The sequence below is a fragment of the Eleginops maclovinus genome, chromosome 9 (assembly GCF_036324505.1).
Source record: "Eleginops maclovinus isolate JMC-PN-2008 ecotype Puerto Natales chromosome 9, JC_Emac_rtc_rv5, whole genome shotgun sequence".
In the NCBI taxonomy this organism is placed as follows: domain Eukaryota; kingdom Metazoa; phylum Chordata; class Actinopteri; order Perciformes; family Eleginopidae; genus Eleginops; species Eleginops maclovinus.
This window is the reverse complement of record NC_086357.1, coordinates 28,531,235-28,551,292: the sequence shown is the minus strand read 5'-3', so window position 1 is coordinate 28,551,292 and position 20,058 is coordinate 28,531,235. Positions and strand designations below refer to the sequence as shown.

The following is a 20,058-nucleotide window of genomic DNA, read 5'->3' as shown; positions in this document are numbered from 1 at the left end:
TACTGATAAACACAGATTCATTATTGATTCATCTGCAGATTATTTTATACTTCTAAGAGTTTCTCAAAGTCCAAAGTGATATCTTTAACTTCTTTTGACAGTCCTACACCCAAATATATTACACCTAACTCAGCAGAGGCCTTTAATGATTTTAAAATGTCTGATTCAAAACAGAGAAGCAGCAAATCCCAGTATTTGAAAGGCGCGCACACACACACACACACACACACACACACACACACACACACACACACACACACAATGTCACATGGTTTATCTCACACAGTAACACCATGTAGCACACACTTTCAAATGGTGTCTCACACACACCACACACACACCATGGTCACACACACACACACACACACACACACACACACACACACACACACACACACACACACACAATCACTAACACTACGTGGCACATCCCAGATGAACACACGACGTTAGCACAGTTAGCCCCGTCAGCTCACCTGTTGCTCCAGATGCCATATGAAAGCTCCACGAAGGCGAAAGAGAGGTTGAGGCAGAGAAAGAAGAACAGATTCCGGGACGTTTTGTCCGCGAGTATCGACCTGAAAACAGAAAGCTATCAGAGAGCAACTCCAACGGGAGAGAAACCTGGGAAACCCCCAATAAACCTACAATAAACCTGGGTTAGAATCACAGCAAACGCAATACAAACACACCGCTGACACTGTACATAAACACTGATTAATAAGGATTTATGCTAAGGCTAACCGGTTAGCATCATGCTAAGAGCTATTCTTTACAGCTGGATCAACGTTAGCCTCCAGTAGCATCCGTTAGCCTCTGTTAGCCGTTAGCAGTTATCGGTTTACCTGAACCATCCCGACAGCTTGAGCAGCAAGTTGAATTTAGCGGGTTTGTACTCGTCGTCTTTCACAGATAAAGGTAACATGTTAACACCTGGACACACACACACACCTGAACACACACACACACACACTGTAGACTTAGCTACGGGATGCTAACTGATAACTTCCCCTAAGCTCGGCTTTCACAGTAAAAGCGCAACATTTACTCAAGAGCTGAGTGATATTTCTCAATGAGATTACTACACTTCCTCCTCCTCCTACTGCTAAAGACGCAGTACTTATAATAATACTAATGTTTGTTGTCATTATAATTATTTATATAAATCATTAGAATACAAATAATTGTAACTTTTTTTACTTTGAACTTTATTTTAATAAATAAGAGTTAAATAAAAAGTTTCACTTGTTCTGTCAGGACTTGGAAACCTTCTCAACTCCAATGTTTTTTTATTCTTTCAGTAACAGAATAACAACACATTTAAAAAGGAATCATTTCATGTATTTGATTATTCTGATTCAGTGTTGAAGTGCTGGTTGTTTTTCAGAATAAAAGCCCTAAATGCAGTGTCGTTGTGCAGCAGCAGAGGGCGCCTCAGTCCTGTGTGTGTGTGTGTGTGTGTGTGTGTGTGTGTGTGTGTGTGTGTGTGTGTGTGTGTGTGTGTGTGTGTGTGTGTGTGTGTGTGTGTGTGTGTGTGTGTGTGTGTGAAATAGAGGGGTTTTAGTTTAAATAAATAAATGATTATACGTTATAAAAAAACCTCAACGTGTAAATCAATGGAAATACATTCTCACCATCCGGCCTGCTGGGGAGTAAGCTGCCGGCGATGCAGGTTGACCCTCCCCTGGTTTCCTGGATTACGGACTATTTGACAGGTTGACCACAAACTGCAGGACTGCGTCTCTCTTTAGTGTCCCCTGGTCTCCAGCTGTGTGCGTCTCTCTTTAGTGTCCCCTGGTCTCCAGCTGTGTGCGTCTCTCTTTAGTGTCCCCTGGTCTCCAGCTGTGTGCGTCTCTCTTTAGTGTCCCCTGGTCTCCAGCTGTGTGCGTCTCTCTTTAGTGTCCCCTGGTCTCCAGCTGTGTGCGTCTCTCTTTAGTGTCCCCTGGTCTCCAGCTGTGTGCGTCTCTCTTTAGTGTCCCCTGGTCTCCAGCTGTGTGCGTCTCTCTTTAGTGTCCCCTGGTCTCCAGCTGTGTGCGTCTCTCTTTAGTGTCCCCTGGTCTCCAGCTGTGTGCGTCTCTCTTTAGTGTCCCCTGGTCTCTAGCTGTGTGCGTCTTTCTTTAGTGTCCCCTGGTCTCCAGCTGTATGCGTCTCTCTTTAGTGTCCCCTGGTCTCCAGCTGTGTGCGTCTCTCTTTAGTGTCCCCTGGTCTCCAGCTGTGTGCGTCTCTCTTTAGTGTCCCCTGGTCTCCAGCTGTGTGCGTCTCTCTTTAGTGTCCCCTGGTCTCCAGCTGTGTGCGTCTCTCTTTAGTGTCCCCTGGTCTCCGTTGTGTTGGAGCTTCTTGCAGCGTTTGGTTTCTGCAGCTTTTAGTAAACTGCTCATGTTTCCTCTGCTGAATGTTCTCTAGATGCTGCATGAGTTGAAGAGCTGCTGCAGTGTTTCTATATCTGCATCCTCTCTGAAGCTGCAGTTTCTCCTGATAGAAGAGGTTTGGGTTGTTTCCACCTTTCGGCCTCCGTAGTTAACACTCCTACACAGAATGTATACAGACATGGACAAAATGGTTGGTACCCTTCCATTAAAGAAAGAAACACTGAAATAAATTGAAACTGACAAAAGTAATAATAAATAAAATGTGTTGAAAAATAACAAATGAAAATCAGACATTACTTTTGAATTGAGGTTCAACAGAATCATTTAAAAAAACTAAATACTGAAACTGGCCTGGACAAAAATGATGGCACCCCTAGAAAAGACTGAAAATAGTTTGAGCACAGGGTCATGTTAAACTAAGGTGTGTAATTAGCATCACAGGTGTCTTCAGACTTGTAATCAGTCTGCCTATTTAAAGGGTGAAGTAGTCCCTGTGCTGTTTAGTATCATGGTGTGTACCACACTGAACATGGAGCACAGAAAGCTAAGGACAGAGTTGTGTGGGTTTTTCTTTCTGTAACGGAAGGGTACCAACAATTGTGTCCACGTCTGTACATATATATTAGCTGAAGAGACTAATAACCGTTCCCAATAAAACCCTACACACACAAGAAGGCAAGTATTTTGTCTTGTTTTTGTCACCCTGCCACTCGCTCTGCACCGCCTGCGTTGGATGTTTTGATGATTTCCAGATGTTAATGCTCAACACAGATGAAAGACGCTCAGAGATTTTAAAGTGAAATGTGAATAAGAAGATGATTTGGTGTCCGAACAGGAGTCGCTGACAAAGAAAAAAAGAAGCAACAGGAAATACCAGCAGATTAAAATGAAGAGACGCAGCAGAACGCTCCGTCCTCTTTCACTCAGCAGAGGTCAGGAGTCATGGAGACCCGGCAGGACACTGAACGCAAGAAAAAACAGCAGAAAAACATTATTCACCAGAGAGGGATCTGACCTCTGACCTCCTGCTGCTCAGACAAATATACAGACAATCAATCCTAATGCACAAAACAACAAATACATCTGTATTATGCACCTCCAGTGAGTTGTAAAGTTGATTGTACTTTGAAATGACTAGATGGTGCAAAAGGTAAAAGTGTGTGTGTGTGTGTGTGTGTGTGTGTGAGATCTCTTTAAACCAGTATTAAGACCTCGAGTTTTTCTTTAATCTGAAAAACAAACCTGAGAGAAACTCGTTCACACTTCCTGTCTCCATGACGACGTGCTGAGCAGCCAAAGAGCTCCGTGTTGAAAAACACAAAAACAAAGGAGGAGTTTAATTCATTCGTTTCGGCTCGTAAAATGAAACACAGACGGAGAGCCAGGAGTTAGACGGGTCCCTCTGCCAGGGCCTCAGCTTACTGCTCCAGTCTCTGAACAGGGGGGGTTTACGTTGAGACAGGGAACATACATCTTGGGAGGATTATATTTGACCTTGGGAGCCAATCCTTGAAACTGAATTAACGGGCATTCAAATGTCTATTTCTAACTGTATTCAAATTGAATTTGAATTCATCTGATATTAGACTTATTGTATTTCATTTGAATGTTCTATAATTATTTGTGATTGTTGGAATGGCTTTATGTTCTTTACCTTCATTAAGTCAGTTCTTGCCTGTGAAAATAAATGTCTTTATACATGAGTCACATGCATATTGATTTCTGACCCAGAGCTGAAGAGAGGAAAGGCAGAAGATGAAGATGGTGAACGTGGATGTCAACAGGCAGGACAACGTGTTCCAGCTGTGAACTTCTTTACAAATGATTTGAATTCTTGCAGCTACTTAAACGCTTCAGACTTTAAAGACTCTGTTGACCCTCCTGACCTGCAGCCTCAGGACGTCAATACCTGAGAGGATTTAGTTTCCTCTTCACAGACCTCCAGCCGGACTTACAAGATCCCCCTTTGTTTCTTTCCTTTGTGAAGTTAAGGCTTTTCAGCAGCATGACACATTCAACACACAATCTGTGCAACACAAAGTAATCTGCTCACTTCCAGGAAAGTCTGGGTCTGAAGAGAAAGAGAAAGCTGGACCTCTGAATCACAGGAAATTCCCAGGAAGCAAAATGATGTTCCAACGGCAGAATGAAGAAATAAATATCTTTAATAAAAGAACAGAAAGAGAAACACATAAGTACCAAACCAGCAGGGATCCGCTTCTGCTCATTTAAAAAACACTCGGGAGGAAACGTGTCCAAAGATCTGACCCAGAGGGAATTTTAAAGGGACAGTACACTGAAAACTGAGTCTTCAGCTGGAGCACCTCAGACCTGTGTTGCATGACATAAACCACATTTCCACAAAGCAGAACACACATTAACAAACACAGTTTACAGCTGATTGAAGACATTGATCCACAATGGGCTGCACATCTATAAAATGATGTTAGCTGCTGTTCATATACAGAGCATCAGGTCGTGTGGTCACATGTCGGGAACATCACGTTAGCAGGTCAGCATTAACACGTCAGTAAATACCTCTCACTGCTGGATTTAAAAACAGCTAACGAGTCTAAATGAGACGACTAAACGTCATCACGCACCGTGCTGTAGTTCCTTCATAGCCCAACATTAGCCGCCTTTAGCTTAGCGGTGGTGAATTGATGTCATGTTGGCAGCCACATTTGAGTTGTGGAAGCCAAGTGTTGGGTTGTACATCACCCAATGACTGGTTGTGATGGACTCAAGAGTTCTTTTCACTGATATTTATTGCAGTGCTCAGTCTTGTTGAAACACGTAACACTACTTGTACAAAAAGGCAAAAGAAATACAATTAGTCAAATTTGAAAATTCATTCTACAACTTCAAAGATTTCACATTATAATACAGCTAAATAAATATGGCTCACTGACCACTTTAGCCTGCTTGCCAATGGGGGGTTAAACTTCAATTGTTCCTTGTGGGATCTTCAGCTTCTAAATTGCTCTCGGATCATTTGACTCGGCTCACCAAGAAGAGCCGGCTCTTTCGGCTCCGAAACGGCTCTTCTTTTTACCACATATAATTCAATCAAATGTAGCCCTGTTTTGACTCATGATTTATATGTGTACATATATAACTTCATTCATTCAATACTTCCTTTTACTGAAGTATGCATTGCATTCACAGACCCTCTCTGGTACCACCCAATGAATGCACTGACTTGCTTGTAGAATCACGCTACACACAGCACATAGCAACACCTATGTGCTGTCTTGCTGGGGTCATTGCCTTTGACATAAATTGGCGTATTGAGCTCTGTGTTGCTTGTTGTGTACCTGATGCATGGGGGGGTACGTCCTGTAGCAGCAGCAACAACAGGTGGAGTAGAGGTACTGGCAGAAGCAGGCACGCTGGCCTGCCGTTTTTCTCCAAACTGAACTGTTGGATGCACAGTTCTCATGTGCCTGTGGAGGATATCTGTAGACCCTGCTCTGTATGAGAGCTTCATTTAGCAAATTCTGCATTCAGCCTTTGTGTTCGCAAAATTGTTGAAATGCAGCCAAAAGCTGCTTCTTTTCCTGCTGTCACTCATGATCGTATTAGCACGGTGCAAACTGACACTCCTCCACGCAGCCCTCTCCCTCTGTTTAGTAGAGCCGGCTCTTAGACGTTCGCGACCCACACATCACTAGTTTGGACACACAGCCACATGTTAGCCTGTCAAAACAGAAGGCGCAATCACAAGGTAGCGACAGGAAGTCACATTTTGGACCTTCATAGCCACATGTAGAAATATCGTGTTGGAATGATATAGGAACACATTTGGATACGGCGAGATGATTAATTGAAGCTCCTCAAACATGTCTGACAGATATAGATCACCCTTTATATTTGAGCGTTACAGTTTTGTTTCTTTTAGCCGCATGTTAGGACATAACGGCAAGTTTGGGTCTATATGTAAACACATTTGGATTTGGTAGCCACATGGTGGAATGTTAAAACCCATGTATGCATGTTGAAGGTGTTAGCCGCAGGTTGGAGACGCCAGTCACATGTTTGGAGACGCTAGCTGGAAGTTGGAAGAGGCTAGCCACATGTTCGAGGGGTAGCTACTTGATGTAATCTGGTAGCCACATGTTTGAAGTCAGTGCCCCGCTGTTAGCCTCCCTCAGGCTGAAGGCGGGGCAGTTTGCGGCAGCTGATAGAAACCTTTCTTCCTGGATCTCTTCAGGTAGTCGAGGAGCAGAGCGGCGGCGGCGAGCCCAACGGCGGAGCAGAGGAGTGGGATGAGAACGCTGCCAAGACTGGGAGGACTGGAGTTCCTCTCTGTGTGGGGGAGAACACATTCAGTGTCAGACAGGTTGCGACACATTACTACATAAACCCAATCAAAGATAAATTGTACGAAAAACATCAGAAAATAGAACAACCACAAACACTGATACACAAATGTCAAAGTTCTTAGAAGGACATTTTATTCTTTTGAATTGTCCGATCAATTTGTCTGTGATAATGCATTAAACATATAAGTCAAAGGGAGACGGCACTGACCTCTGACTCGGATGCTGAACACTCGGACCTGGAAGCCCAGCTCGTTGGTCACGTTGACCTGGTACATCCCAGAGTCTCTGGCCATCACGTTGACCAACAGGAAGGTGCCATTGGACGAGTATAGCTCCGTCCCATTGGCCAGGTTCTTCAGACTGATGGCGGCCGGCGGGAAACAGACCGTGTGGCAGGAGACTGTGATGGTTTGTCCCTCCTGGACCATCGTAGAGGGCAGGACCAGCACCGAGGTGTTCCTGGGGGGCGCTGAGGAGACCAGAGGCTTTGCTGAACAACAAATACTCTTTGTAATGTGAAAGCGTGTCAGACATTTGATTCAAAGTCTTTCTGAAATGGGAACTGTTCTGTACAGCTCTATCAGGTCTGTTCCACCCCTCAAAGCACTTCACCCATTCACGCCTCATTCACGCAGAGGGTTTGAAATCTGGTTTATATCAAAGTGGATATCTTTTGGACATTGAGACTCTCGGAGAAGGACTTTTAAAAAAATATTTAATCTACAAAACATCTGCAGATAAATCTAGAAGCATGGCAGGAAGTTCCGCTTGATTTAGTTTGAACAATGACGCTGAAGACTTCTCAGAAATGAGAAGTAATAAGTGTGAAGGAGGATCATTAAGTGTCAATCACAGGGAGGGAGTTTCACCGGAAAGGAAAAACAAGACAACTATTATCACTAAGATAACGGCATCAGCACTTCTATCATTCCATTATTATTCTGGGAAAGGCTGAAACCTCCCCCCCCCCACAGAAGGTCTGGAATTAAAAAGTGAAAGTATGAAACTGAACTGTTTACAGGGTCAGGGTCACAGTTTCTAAAGCGTTACATTATTAACGGTTCACTTCTCAAAACACCTTTTAAAAGAAATGCTGTTTACTAAGCCTGAACTTTGAAGTACATTCAGAGCTTAACCCTTCCTAAGTTAAACTTCAGCATTGTGGTGTTTCAAAGGGAATATGAACTGGTTTCTTTGCAATACATGAGGTCTCAAACCACTGCGGCTGTTCTTATTTCACCACATGCTGTTGTATATATATAATATTCAGATTGGAAATGTGGGGGGGAAACGAATCAAAAAGCTCCCTTTACTCAATGCATGTATACTTTTAAATAGTAAGACCACACAAAGGGAAATCCTGAAGTAATGTGGTCCGGATGTGGTCAGCTGCTCGGTCAGGAGGCCGACACATTACTGAGCACAGAGTCAGAGTTTATTTCTGTTCACAGCCGCTCAGCATCATGTGAAGGAGGGAGACTCTTCAGATAACATCTGTCACAACAACCACAGAAACTCATGGAACAAGAAGCAGAAGGAGAACCGGGGGAGTATTTATAACGTCTGTCATCCAGCAGAACCTTACTATCATTCAGAAAAGTGAGAACAACCTTTAGAATAACTGCTCAGCCACAGCGTGGATTACATTTAGTCAGTGCATTAGTCTTATTGTTGTAAATGAATACAACATTTGAATCTGAAATGATCAAAACCTGAAGCGGAGATAGATACTCACACTGATTTAACTTTTCAACTGCAAGATGTTGATGAATCAATGGCCATCAGAACTCAACTGGACTTCAATTAAAGGAATGTATTGCAAATGCTGGTTTCATACTTCTTATGTATAGCTGAATGTTTTTCACCAAACACAAGAGGGTCAGGAAAGTAAATGGAGTTCCTCAAGTCTCTGCCCTCGGTCCTAACCCTAACCCTAACCACAACCAAATATTAAGCTAATGATTAAACTAAATAAAGGCCAAACACATGGAGCACCTCATGGCTCCAAGTTTTAGCTTCACTTTTACGCTCAATGAGTCACAGTCACTTCTCCACTGACCGCAGTAACGCACCTGTGACGGTGATGGATCGGGTCACCAGCTGAGCTCCGTACTGATTGGAGGCTTCACAGTGGTAGGAGGCGGAGTCCTGGAACCGGGCGGAGGAGAGGCTGAAGGAGAGCGAGGAGGAAGAGGCGGGGTCTGTCCTCTGAAGCTCCTCCCCCTCCCTCCTCAGCACCAGCATGGGGGGCGGGGCTCCATCTGATTGGCAGGTAAAGGTCACCTGCTGCCCCTCGAGCACCTGCTCGCCTGGACTCACTGACAGGGAGGTTCCCCTCGAAGGATCTGCAATACAAGCAGTACTCAGATTGAGTCAACTTTTCAGATTTGGAAAACCTGAAATTAAATTGAACAAAATCTGAATCTGAGGTGAAAGAACTGAAACTGTAACCAAACTTCAATCTGAGATTTAAAAATAGTAGCTCCTTCACAATAAAAGCCTCTAACAGGAAGCATTTTATTTGCTCAGACACTCACAGTGCATCTGCAGGGCGACGCTCGTCCTCCTGGACCTCCAAATGTCTCCGTCCTCTGTCAGCAGCTCGGCCATGCAGGTCAAAATCGGCTGATCCTCCAGCACCTGGTACTGAAGAACAGACGAGACGTTCTTTAAGGAATCGAGGGACCTGATCGACTTGGACATCAGCGTCCTGTTCCCAGAAAGCCACAGGATCCTCATTTGATTGGCCGAGAAGACGCCGTCGACGTTACAACGAAGGATCACATCCTGACCGAGCAAGACGGGACCGGGAACTTCCAGAACCGGATTGGACGGGAACGCTGGGGGAAGAAACATCCAGAGTTAGAGATACATCATCGACAACACATCCTGTTTATCTACGTTTCGTTTCAGAGCAGCAACTTCCAGTTCTGAGGTGCACTCCCTCTAACAACCAGCAGGGGACTCTTCTGGTTCAAAGAAGTCAAATTGTATAGAAGTCTATGAGGAAATGTTCCTGCTCCTCTCTGGATCCATCACCTCAGATTGTATCACAACTTTTAACGTTTAACAGTTTGTGTTTTCACTCCACGACTCTCTTTGTCACTAATGTATGGTGGCTGTGAAACTGATCTAAAACCTACTTGGCAATAAATCAGGATGTGATGATGTTAATTCAAAACATGACTTTCAGCTCTAGAAGCGATCCTCTCCGGTGTGAAAGTTAGACGTGTTCGAGTGACGGCTTTCATTTACACTGATGCGTTGCAGATGAAGTCAATAAAGAGACAACAGGAAGTTATCTTTCTAAAGCCAGGCCCTGAATAACAGACAGTGTTATTTACAGCCTTTCCTAATGTACAACTACTTCCTGCAAATAGAGATTTGTCTTGTTAAAAAACACAGTTTACTTCTTCTGTCGTCTCCGTTTGTCTGATGAAGAGTCTGAAAGGATTTTGTGTTCCTGTAAGAGGTTCATGAATTCCTGACACAACAAACTGAGGGTCCAATGTTTCTGTGGGGGAGCTGTGTTTCACAAGTATGTGAGAGGGTGTAAAGTGTGTGTGTGTGTGTGTGTGTGTGTGTGTGTGTGTGTGTGTGTGTGTGTGTGTGTGTGTGTGTGTGTGTGTGTGTGTGTTTGGCTCCACTCCCCTGTTGTGTGACTTCCTGTCAGTTTGTTTTTCTCAGATCTGATTAAACACAGATCAGTGTGAGCACTCTGTGACCTCTGACTGCTCTGCTCTGACCATCAGGCAGACTGACCCTGACCCCCCCATCTGAGACCCTCAGGCTGACCCTCTGAGACCCTCAGGGACCCTCAGAGACCTGCAGGAATGTATCAGTATCATATTTAATCCTGACTAGTGCTCTCCTATTCAGCCCAATACCGGTTCTCTTGCATTCTTCAAAGCAGATTCCTCGATAACCGCCCCTCCAAAAGAGTTCACACTTGAATCTCTGCTTCTTCGGATCCTGAGTGAAACATCTGCCAAATTTAAAGTCAGCCAGATGAGCGGTGTGCAACAGTCATCGTCTGTTTTAAGTTGAAGTAGTCCCCATAACATCTCCCATCTACAGTTTCCAGACTGACAACAAATACATAAAGTAGTACCACAGACAAAAGATGGTGCATTATTGTACGTCGAGAGGCATTTAGGATAAACATTCATAAAAAAGCACTCAGCATGAGCAGAGGTTATATCTCATAACTCTCTATAGCTAGCAATCTCTGACTTTATTGACAACATCAAACCTAACATAAACACACACACACTGAACAAAATAACACAAACTCACCTGAAGGTCGGGCTTCAGTCATCACATACGTTGGCTAGATACATGTATGCTACATATGCAACACAGAGGTCAGATTGACATTCTTAATTCAGGTAAGGAATGACAGGTGTCCATCTTCGTATAAATGAAGGTACTTTTAACTGAAGGATAGCAGTCATGTTTTCCATTGTATAGACCTGTCTGACTTCTGTATCCACTGAGCTATTGTAGGGGGGCTTGGTTTCATCCACTTAATAGTGATCATCTTTTTCGCAATCATCAGCAAAATGTGCAACATAGCACTGCTCCCTAGTAAACACATCCTCTGGTGTTTTGTCCAGTAAAAAAACAAAGGGTCCAGGGGAATATCAGTCCCAAAGATTTTTTCCAGCTCTTCCTTGATATCTTTCCAGAATGTCTGTACTATGGGGCAGTCCCAGACACTGCGGTATGGTCCCCAACCAAACATGGATACTTTCAAAGGAGTCCTAAAGAATCTGGTCTTCACCTTCCAGTCAAATTCTTTCCACGTCTGACTACCAACCCCCTTGTGGCATGCAGTACACATATCTTCCCATGTGTCGTCATCTATCATTGTGTTGAGCTCCACTTCCCATTGTCTTTTAAAATGTGAAGTGTTATCTGATGTGTCTAGCATCAACCTTTTATGTATTTGAGACACTTGGTGCTTTGTGGACACAAGTAGTTGAAAATGATGTCTGAAATGGATCTCAATATTAACAGGCTCTCTTTCAACACTGTCCCAGGCTGGGTGCTTGGTAATGTAGTGTCGATCTGTGTCTATATAAGTCACTTGAGGGCAAGTCAGACTTGTCTTGGAGTTGTGAAAAACATTTAAAGTATTTCCATCAAATAATTGACTGATCGTTCTCAGCCCATCTTCTGTAGGCCTTATCAACCACTATGTGTCCTAGTGTGGGCATTGCCCTTGACCAGGCAATATTGCCCTTCAGTTGTTTTTGGACATTGTTCCAGACCTTTAGTGTGTGTCTGACCCATATGTTATCTAGTTTAGTTTTTTCTGAGACTTCTGACTAAGAACTGGAAGAGTAGATAGTGATATCCCTGGTAAAGAGTTCTGTTCCATGGATACCCACCCAGTCTCTTCTGCTTTGATCATCCATGCTGCTATTGCTCTAAGCTGGGCTGCCCAGTAATACATGTTTAGATCAGGTAAACCAGCAAGCATCTTAAATGTGGTTTGTGGAACTAGAATAGGTAGAGATTGAAACAAGAAAAGGATTCCTGGTAGGATATTCATTCTCACTGACTCTATTGGACAGGGTGACAGGGGCAACACATCCCATCTGGTAAGATCCTGATTGATCTCTTTAACTAGTCTGTTATAGTTTGCAGAATATAGTTGTGTTGGTTTAGGAGTGAGAGTAACATCCAAATACCTAAATCCCTGCTCAGATCTGTTGAGAGAGACCAAATCATCTAATTGTGAAGGCCATTCACCACTCATCATCATGGCTTCAGGTTTGTTTGTATTGATCTTATATCCTGACACCGCACTGTATTCATAGAGATACCGGGCCTTCTAAGAATAACAATATGTCCTCTGCAAACAAGGATAGTTTATGGTGAATCATTCCTTCGTCAGATATGCCCTGTGTGAGGGGATTGGTTCTTATTCATTCTGCCAATGGCTCAATGCAAATAAAGAAGGCGACAGAATCTCCTTGTCGGGTACCAGGGGGAAGAAGTCGGAGCAATGACCATTCACTCTGACTTTGGTCTTTGTGGATCTAGGGTTTTTATAAAATATACCAATCCACTTGACAAGTGTATTATTAAATCCCATGTATCTGAGGGTCTGCTGAAGAAAGGTCCAGTCAACCCTATCAAATGCCTTCTCAGCGTCTAAGCTGAGAAGCATTGACGGGGTATCCCTTTTGGCTGCACATGCTTGCAAATGTAGAGCTCTCCTGACATTATCAACACCCTGGCGATTATTAATGAAGCCGGTCTGATCTGGTTTCTCACGTTTATGTATGTATTTTTGTATTCTCTTTGCTATAATTGAGGTAAGTATTTTAAAACCTACACATAAGAGGCTGATTGGACGATAGGATGCACGTTGGGTTGGGTCTTTATTATCCTTGTGGATAACACTTATTATTGCTTCTGACCACGACCCAGGCGGATCCCCCTTTGTTAGTGCATGGTTATACACTTCGCATAACACTGGGGTCAGCTCATTCACACATGTTGTGTAGTACTCCGCTCCAAACCCATCGATCCCTGCCATTTATTGTTTTTAAGTTTTGAGATGTTTTCTCTGATCCCTTCTTCTGTAATTGGCAGACAGCCTATTTGCCTCTTCTGGTGTTCATTCTGCCAGTTGAATTGATTCAAAAAATGACCCAATCTTCTCGTTTTTATGTGGGTCTGATTCCTCTTCATATAGCCTTCTATAGTATGTAGCAAAGGCCTCCGATATATCTGTTGTTGTGTTAATATCTTGCCACTACATGAGCCCTTCATTTTGTGTACTGTCCTGCTGGATTGAGCTTTCCGCAGCTGGAAAGCCAGTAAGCGGCTTGCTCTGTTTCCCATTTCATAGTATTTCCTATGTATGAATCTCAATGCTCCCTCTGTTTGGTAGGTTAATAGGTCGTCCAGTTTTTGTCTAGTTTCTTTCATTGTTTGCAGGACTTCCTGCTTCTTACATTGTTGATGTTCTGTTTCTAATTTCTTAATGTCTCTAATTTATCCTGTTGAGCAAGTCTGTTCTTTTTCAGCCTGGAAGAAATGGCAATAATGTTACCCCTCATCACTGCTTTAGCCCCTTCCCATAAGATGCCATTATCATGTATATCAAAGTGGTTTGATAAATCTGTGTATTTCTTCTCTAGTTAGTTCGTCATTTAGCAATGACACGTTGAGTCTCCAGTATTTGAATTGTTTATTAGGTCCTATATGATCTTCAGGGTGACTGGGGCATGATCTGAAATGGTGATTGGCTCTATTTTACAAACACTGGCCCTGTATAGATCTGATCCAGATATCAAGAACAAATCCAGTCTAGAATAACTGCCATGCACCTGTGACATGAAAGTGAAGTCCTTCTCCCTAGGATGTAAATGGCGCCAAACATCTACCAAGCCCAGTTCACGCATCATTGCCTGAAGAGTAGAGGACTTTCTAGATACAGAACCAACTTCTGCTGGAAGCCGATCCATACTTTTCTCAGGATGCAGTTAAAATCCCCTCCTATTAATACAGTCCCCTCTGCTTTATCTGCTAGTAAAGTTCTATATCCTTAAAGAAGCCTACAGTCTTCGTTTGGGGCGTATCAATTCAGCAGTGTTATTTTAATACCATCAATAGTCCCTCTTACCATCTCTACCCTCTTTATCACTAACTGTCTGTGTAGGATTAAAGTATACTGAGTTATTGAAAAGAACGGCCACTCACTAATATGCATATTTTGTGTTGAATTTTCGTTCTTCTCTTTCGAAGTCTCCTGTTGACTTGACGATTTATTTCTGGAAGATGTAGACATCGTGGATTCACTGGATTTTGCCGGGTTTCCAGTAAATGTTAGGTTTTTTTATATTTGGTTGGACGGAGCTCAACTTTTAGGCTGCTGGTTTCAGCATGATGTCACCGGAAGTCCTGAACTACAGTTTTGAAGCCACATGTTTGGCTCTTTGTTTTATTGGCTGTCACCTGGTTGTTATTATGCACTCTCTATCTTGGATTTGGGAAACCAGAAGAGACAAAACAGGGTGAGCTAATACTGAGCACTGAACGAGAGTGGCATAAATTAAAGAGGCCTTATTTTTACCCCTCTCCTGTAGTGTGTTCTATATGTTTTAGTGCATGTAAATGGTCTGCAGAAGCTCAAATCGCTGTGTTCTTCCAGAGGGAGTTTCTCTTAGACTCAAAGGTTGCCACTAAAATACTTTTCATTTCACAGCCTAACAGTGTGTCAGACTCACAGTAGACGTGGACCTGGGTGTCTGCGGTCCGGATCACGGAGTCACACTCTGCCGCACACCTGTACCCTCCCTGATCCTGGAGGTCCAGGTCCTGCAGGTTGAGCAGGGACTGGTTCTGGTTCTGGTTTTTACTCTGGAAGAGGATGTGGTTATTGTCAGTCCTCCTCCAGGTGAAGGTGGGGGGCTGGAGACACCCAGAGGCCCGGCAGATGAGCAACAGATCTGAACCCCGATCTGCTGCAGGGACCGGGGGGCTGAGCTCCACCTGCATGGGGTGAGCTGGCAGAACAACACAACACCGTATAAATAAGAGCACATGTAAATAACAACAAAACTAAAATGCAGTTTTATCAATTAAGACGTAAAGCCGCACCTGTGACGGTGAGGGATCGGGTCACCAGCTGAGCTCCGTACTGATTGGAGGCTTCACACTTGTAGGAGGCGGAGTCCTGGAACCGGGCGGAGGAGAGGCTGAAGGAGACAGAGGAGGAGGCGGGGTCTGTCCTCTGAAGCTCCTCCCCCTCCCTCCTCAGCACCAGCACGGGGGGCGGGGCTCCATCTGATTGGCAGGTAAAGGTCACCTGCTGCCCCTCCAGCACCTGCTCGCCTGGACTCACTGACAGGGAGATGTTGGTGGGGGGCGCTGTGGGGGGAGGACAGATGAGTCATGATGCGTTCCAGTTGTACTGGGAAATGTGAGTGTCCTAATTTCCAGTCAGAAATGTTTAAAAACAAAGTGGAAAATGTCTGAAAGATCAATTTAAGAAATCAGAAAACTCATTGAATAATATCCAAGGAGTGAAATTTGAACATTTTCAACTTAGTCCGAAATATATTGGGGGGGTGGTGACGCTAAAGATAAAGCACTATCCTGAGGGTGGCCATATTTTGTTCCGACTTGGGCTACTGGAAAGAAGCAAACTCGGGTGTGACGTTGCTCACATTTCCAACATCCAATGTAAATGGAATGCAGCCTCATTTTCAGACGTCCAGAGAAAGAATGCATTTTAAGAAAGAAGTTCAATTTGAGAAAAGATTCAGAATTTTGAGGAAAGTCTTTTTTCTTCCGGAAGTTCAGAGTGCAGAGGCGTTAATACAAACTTCTCCCTCACCGTGAACTCTGACCTCCACGCCGGCGATATCTTTTCCCTCGCTGTTCTTCGCCTCGCAGTCGTAGCGTCCGTCGTCGCTCAGCCTCACCTGATCGATCACCAGCTGCCCAGAGGAACCGAGCGCCACCACCTGTCCATCTGCAGACCTGAAGCTCCAGCTGAGCTCCGGCTCCGGGTGTCCCTTCACGGTGCAGGAGAGGTTGAGCTGAGCGCCGGCCATCAGCAGGACAGAGGTGGGGAATACCGTCACCACAGGAGCTACTGCAGAGGAGGACGTGATGTTAGAAATCTTAAAGTCTGTCTGCAGATATCACCGAGCAGCTGATCCACAGAGGTTCACTCACAGAGCGGGTCAAGCAGGACCTCGGTCTCCTGGGTCCGGTCCTCAGTCGGCAGGTCCTCCAGGTCCAGCGTCGCCCTGCAGCTCAGGGTCCTCCCCCAGTCCCCGTACTGAGGGCGGTACTCGGACCTCAGCGTCGTGGCTCCGGGATCTCCCATGATGCTTTCCCGGACGGTGTCCCCTTGCAGCCAGATGAGCGTCAACCTCTCCGGGGGGTAAACATGAGACACCTGACAGGTGAGGAAAGACTCCGCCCCCATCCTGAGCCGGTCCTGACCACCTATCTGAGGGGCTGATGGGAAGGCTGCAACACAGAGGCACGGTTTAATCCTAATGTGACATTGACAGGTTTTACTCATCTAATTAATAGTTTCTTTTGGGGGGGGGGGGGGGGTTAGGTTAGGGTTTGTCCCTCAGATATGCGATATATAAAATATAGATATAAGTTGAGCAGTATTATGTACAGTATGGATATGTTGGGGTATTTACAGTAGACGCGCACGTTGCTGAGGGTCTGAATTGTCCTCCCCCCACAGCTGACTCGGCACAGTATGGGTCTTTCGTGCTCAATCAGGACGGGGTCGAAGGTCACGGTGGAGCCGGTGTGGTTGGAGCTGATGGAGGCCGCCAGGGGCTGGTCTTCCAGCAGGGACCACGACACGCTCGGCTTCGTGGGACAGTCCTGCACCCGGCAAAACAGCTGCTGCCGCTGCCCGAGCCGGAAGAGAGGCTTGCTGGGCAACACGTCCACATGAAGTCCCTGAATGCACCACGACATCAGCAGCACAGCTGGGAGGAAACAACAAATAACATCAGAAACAACAACCGGGGAAACAATAACAACAAAAACAATTATGAGTATTTTAAGATTTAATCAGTTTATAATATAGTGATTTATATGTTTATATTAACATCTGTAACAACAACAACAAGTCCAGCAGTGGCTCAGTCAGTAGGGGCTTGGACTGGGAATCGTAAGGTCGCCGGTTCAAGTCCCCGAACAGACTTGAAAATATGGAAGGTGGACTGCTACTTGGAGAGGTCCCAGTTCACCTCCTAGGCCCTGCTGTGGTGCCCTTGAGCAAGGCACCGGACACCTCCAATCCCCCCTCCCCATTGCTCCCCGGGCGCTGCACAATAGCTGCCCACTGCTCCTAGTACTAGGATGGGTTAAATGCAGAGGACCAATTTCACTGTGTGTGCTCTGCTGTGTGCATGTATGTGACTAATAAAGAGGGTTTCATCCTCCGATTCTATCTATCTATATTAACATCTGTAACAACAACAACAACAACAACAGCAGTAGTAGTAGTAGTAGTAGTAGTAGTAGCAGCAGCAGCAACAGCAGCAGTAGTAGTAGTAGTAGCAGCAGCAGCAGCAGTAGTAGCAGCAGTAGTAGCAGCAGCAGTAGCAGCAGCAGCAGCAGCAGCAGTAGCAGTAGCAGCAGCAGCAGTAGTAGTAGCAGCAGCAGCAGTAGCAGCAGCAGTAGCAGCAGCAGCAGCAGCAGTAGTAGTAGCAGCAGCAGTAGCAGCAGCAGTAGCAGTAGCAGCAGCAGCAGCAGTAGCAGCAGCAGCAGTAGCAGCAGCAGCAGCAGTAGCAGCAGCAGCAGTAGTAGTAGCAGCAGCAGCAGTAGTAGCAGCAGCAGCAGCAGCAGCAGCAGCAGTAGTAGTAGCAGTAGCAGCAGCAGCAGCAGCAGTAGTAGCAGCAGCAGCAGCAGCAGCAGCAGCAGCAGTAGCAGTAGCAGTAGCAGTAGTAGTAGCAGCAGCAGCAACAGCAGCAGCAGTAGTAGCAGCAGCAGTAGCAGCAGCAGTAGCAGCAGCAGCAGCAGCAGCAGTAGTAGCAGCAGCAGCAGCAGCAGCAGCAGCAGCAGCAGCAGCAGCAGCAGCAGCAGCAGCAGCAGCAGCAGCAGCAGCAGCAGCAGCAGCAGCAGTAGTAGCAGCAGTAGTAGCAGTAGCAGTAGTAGCAGTAGCAGCAGCAGCAGCAGCAGCAGCAGCAGCAGCAGCAGCAGCAGCAGCAGCAGCAGCAGTAGCAGTAGTATATATTCTGGATAACTGTTTCGATAACCCCAGTTTGGTCCAATTTTGCAAAATAGGCTCTATTTTCTCAATGAATGGGATTAGGATTAGGGTGTTCGTCATTATGTCTTCCAGCCGTGGAGTGAGCTTGATACCCAGATACGTTAGACCAGATGGTCGCCGTGCAAATCGCCGCCCCTGTCTGAGTATCTCAATATCTTCTAAAATAAGTTGTCAAATATAAAGTTAAAATAAATCTCAAATTTAGAAGAAAAATACTTAACTATAAATAAAACCGTAAAATTAGTGAATAATAATTTATATATATTTGTGAAATAAATTGGCAAATATGAAACAAAACTCACAAATTCCCAAGAAATTGACTAAAGAGAAATCTAAAACATAAGAAAAGAAAATTGAAATATTGAATAAAATTAATCGACAAATATAAAAATGCAAACTTCGAAGAAAGAGCCCTAAAATAACAGTCAAATAAAAAGAATCTCTCTAAATGAAGTGTTTTGTTTGTTGAGATTGATTTGTTTTTGGTAGAAACCTGAATATTCAGTTTGGATCACAGAGCGTTTGAGAAGAATTCAAATGATTAACGAGGTATTTTGATTTCATCATTTAAAATCAATCACACAGATTTGATATTCATTCAAAACTGTTTTCAGACCCGTTCAATAAACACACATTATTGTGGAATAATAACAATGTAATAAGTAACAGCTACCTGCAGCTTCACCTGAAAGTCTGATGATCAGATAAAGTGAAATAGATCCAGGAGTTCACGGAGAGGTCAGCTGAGGTTTACTGATAACCTGATTTATAATCAATAGCATAAATACCTTCTATATTTTCACTCCTGAACAAGCGTCTCTTCAGTGTTACATTAACGAGACAGTAAAATAAACTTCAAAAAGAAAAAATGACATTAATTCAAATATATGTTTCACAGACAGTCCTGTGTGTGTGTGTGTGAGTGTGTGTGTGTGTGTGTATATATATATATATAAGATATATAAGATATAGGAATAAAGACAACAGTTAAAACATCTATAATAATACATAAGAAATCATTATTGTAATATCAAAATAGAAAATAGTTTGAAATCATTTGGAAATAAAAAGTAATAATAACAAAAACAATGATGATAATAATCTCACCTGAGAGAACAGAGATCCTGCAGACAGACAGCGGAGACATCTCACTCCGCAGAGGATCAGCAGCCTTAATGAATGGATGAATGGATGAAGCAGCGTCTGCTCTGAGTGGTGTTCCTCTGAAGATCAGAACCAGTCGCTGGGTATAAATCCAAACCAGTGGACCAGAGCGCAGACCCTTTATGTTCCTCTCTGAGTCTCACTGCCTCCCACCTCCCTCTGTGTCTCTCTTTATGTCTCACACACTCTCTTTATACCCCCACACCACCCCCGCCTGTGTTATTGTAAAACCGTGCGGACCACAGCGCCCCCTGCAGGAGACACACCGGAACTGGAAACACATTCTCTTTCATTCTCTCTTTAAATACATCCCCTCTTTCAGTCTGAAGGGTACACACAGACATTTCTGAAGGGTACAAACTGATTCATTTCTGAAGGGTACACACTGAGACATTTCTGAAGGGTACACACTGAGACATTTCTG

At 44.4% G+C, this 20,058-nt stretch overlaps 2 protein-coding genes across 2 annotated transcripts in view; both read right to left on the bottom strand.

Annotated features, from left to right (window-relative positions):
• slc30a7 (solute carrier family 30 member 7) overlaps positions 1-1,048 on the bottom strand; it is a 6,481-nt gene extending 5,433 nt beyond the window's left edge. Inside the window, exons 1-2 of the mRNA XM_063891903.1 lie at positions 846-1,048; positions 477-578 (exon numbers count right to left, since the gene is read on the bottom strand). Coding sequence (XP_063747973.1) covers positions 477-578; positions 846-925 — 182 coding nt within the window. The 5' untranslated portion in view covers positions 926-1,048. The remainder of the gene's footprint in view (positions 1-476; positions 579-845) is intronic.
• Positions 1,049-4,516: 3,468 nt separating this feature from the next.
• Positions 4,517-19,798, bottom strand: vcam1b (vascular cell adhesion molecule 1b). The gene is made up of 10 exons (XM_063892044.1): positions 19,578-19,798; positions 16,882-17,181; positions 16,397-16,696; positions 16,053-16,313; positions 15,314-15,583; positions 14,941-15,219; positions 9,232-9,534; positions 8,767-9,039; positions 6,903-7,163; positions 4,517-6,677 (listed from the first exon to the last, which is right to left on the bottom strand). The coding sequence occupies exons 1-10, from the start codon at positions 19,615-19,617 to the stop codon at positions 6,520-6,522; spliced, it is 2,445 nt and encodes an 814-aa protein (XP_063748114.1). The 5' UTR covers positions 19,618-19,798; the 3' UTR covers positions 4,517-6,519.
• Positions 19,799-20,058: the final 260 nt, after the last annotated feature.

Coding starts and splice junctions, on each gene's coding strand:
- vcam1b (XM_063892044.1), bottom strand. CDS start 19,617: ATGTCTCCGCTGTCTGTCTGCAGGATCTCTGTTCTCTCAG. Junction 16,697..16,881: donor CAGCAACGTGCGCGTCTACT/GTAAATACCCCA, acceptor TCTGTGTTGCAG/CCTTCCCATCAGCCCCTCAG. Junction 16,314..16,396: donor GGTCCTGCTTGACCCGCTCT/GTGAGTGAACCT, acceptor CCTCCTCTGCAG/TAGCTCCTGTGGTGACGGTA.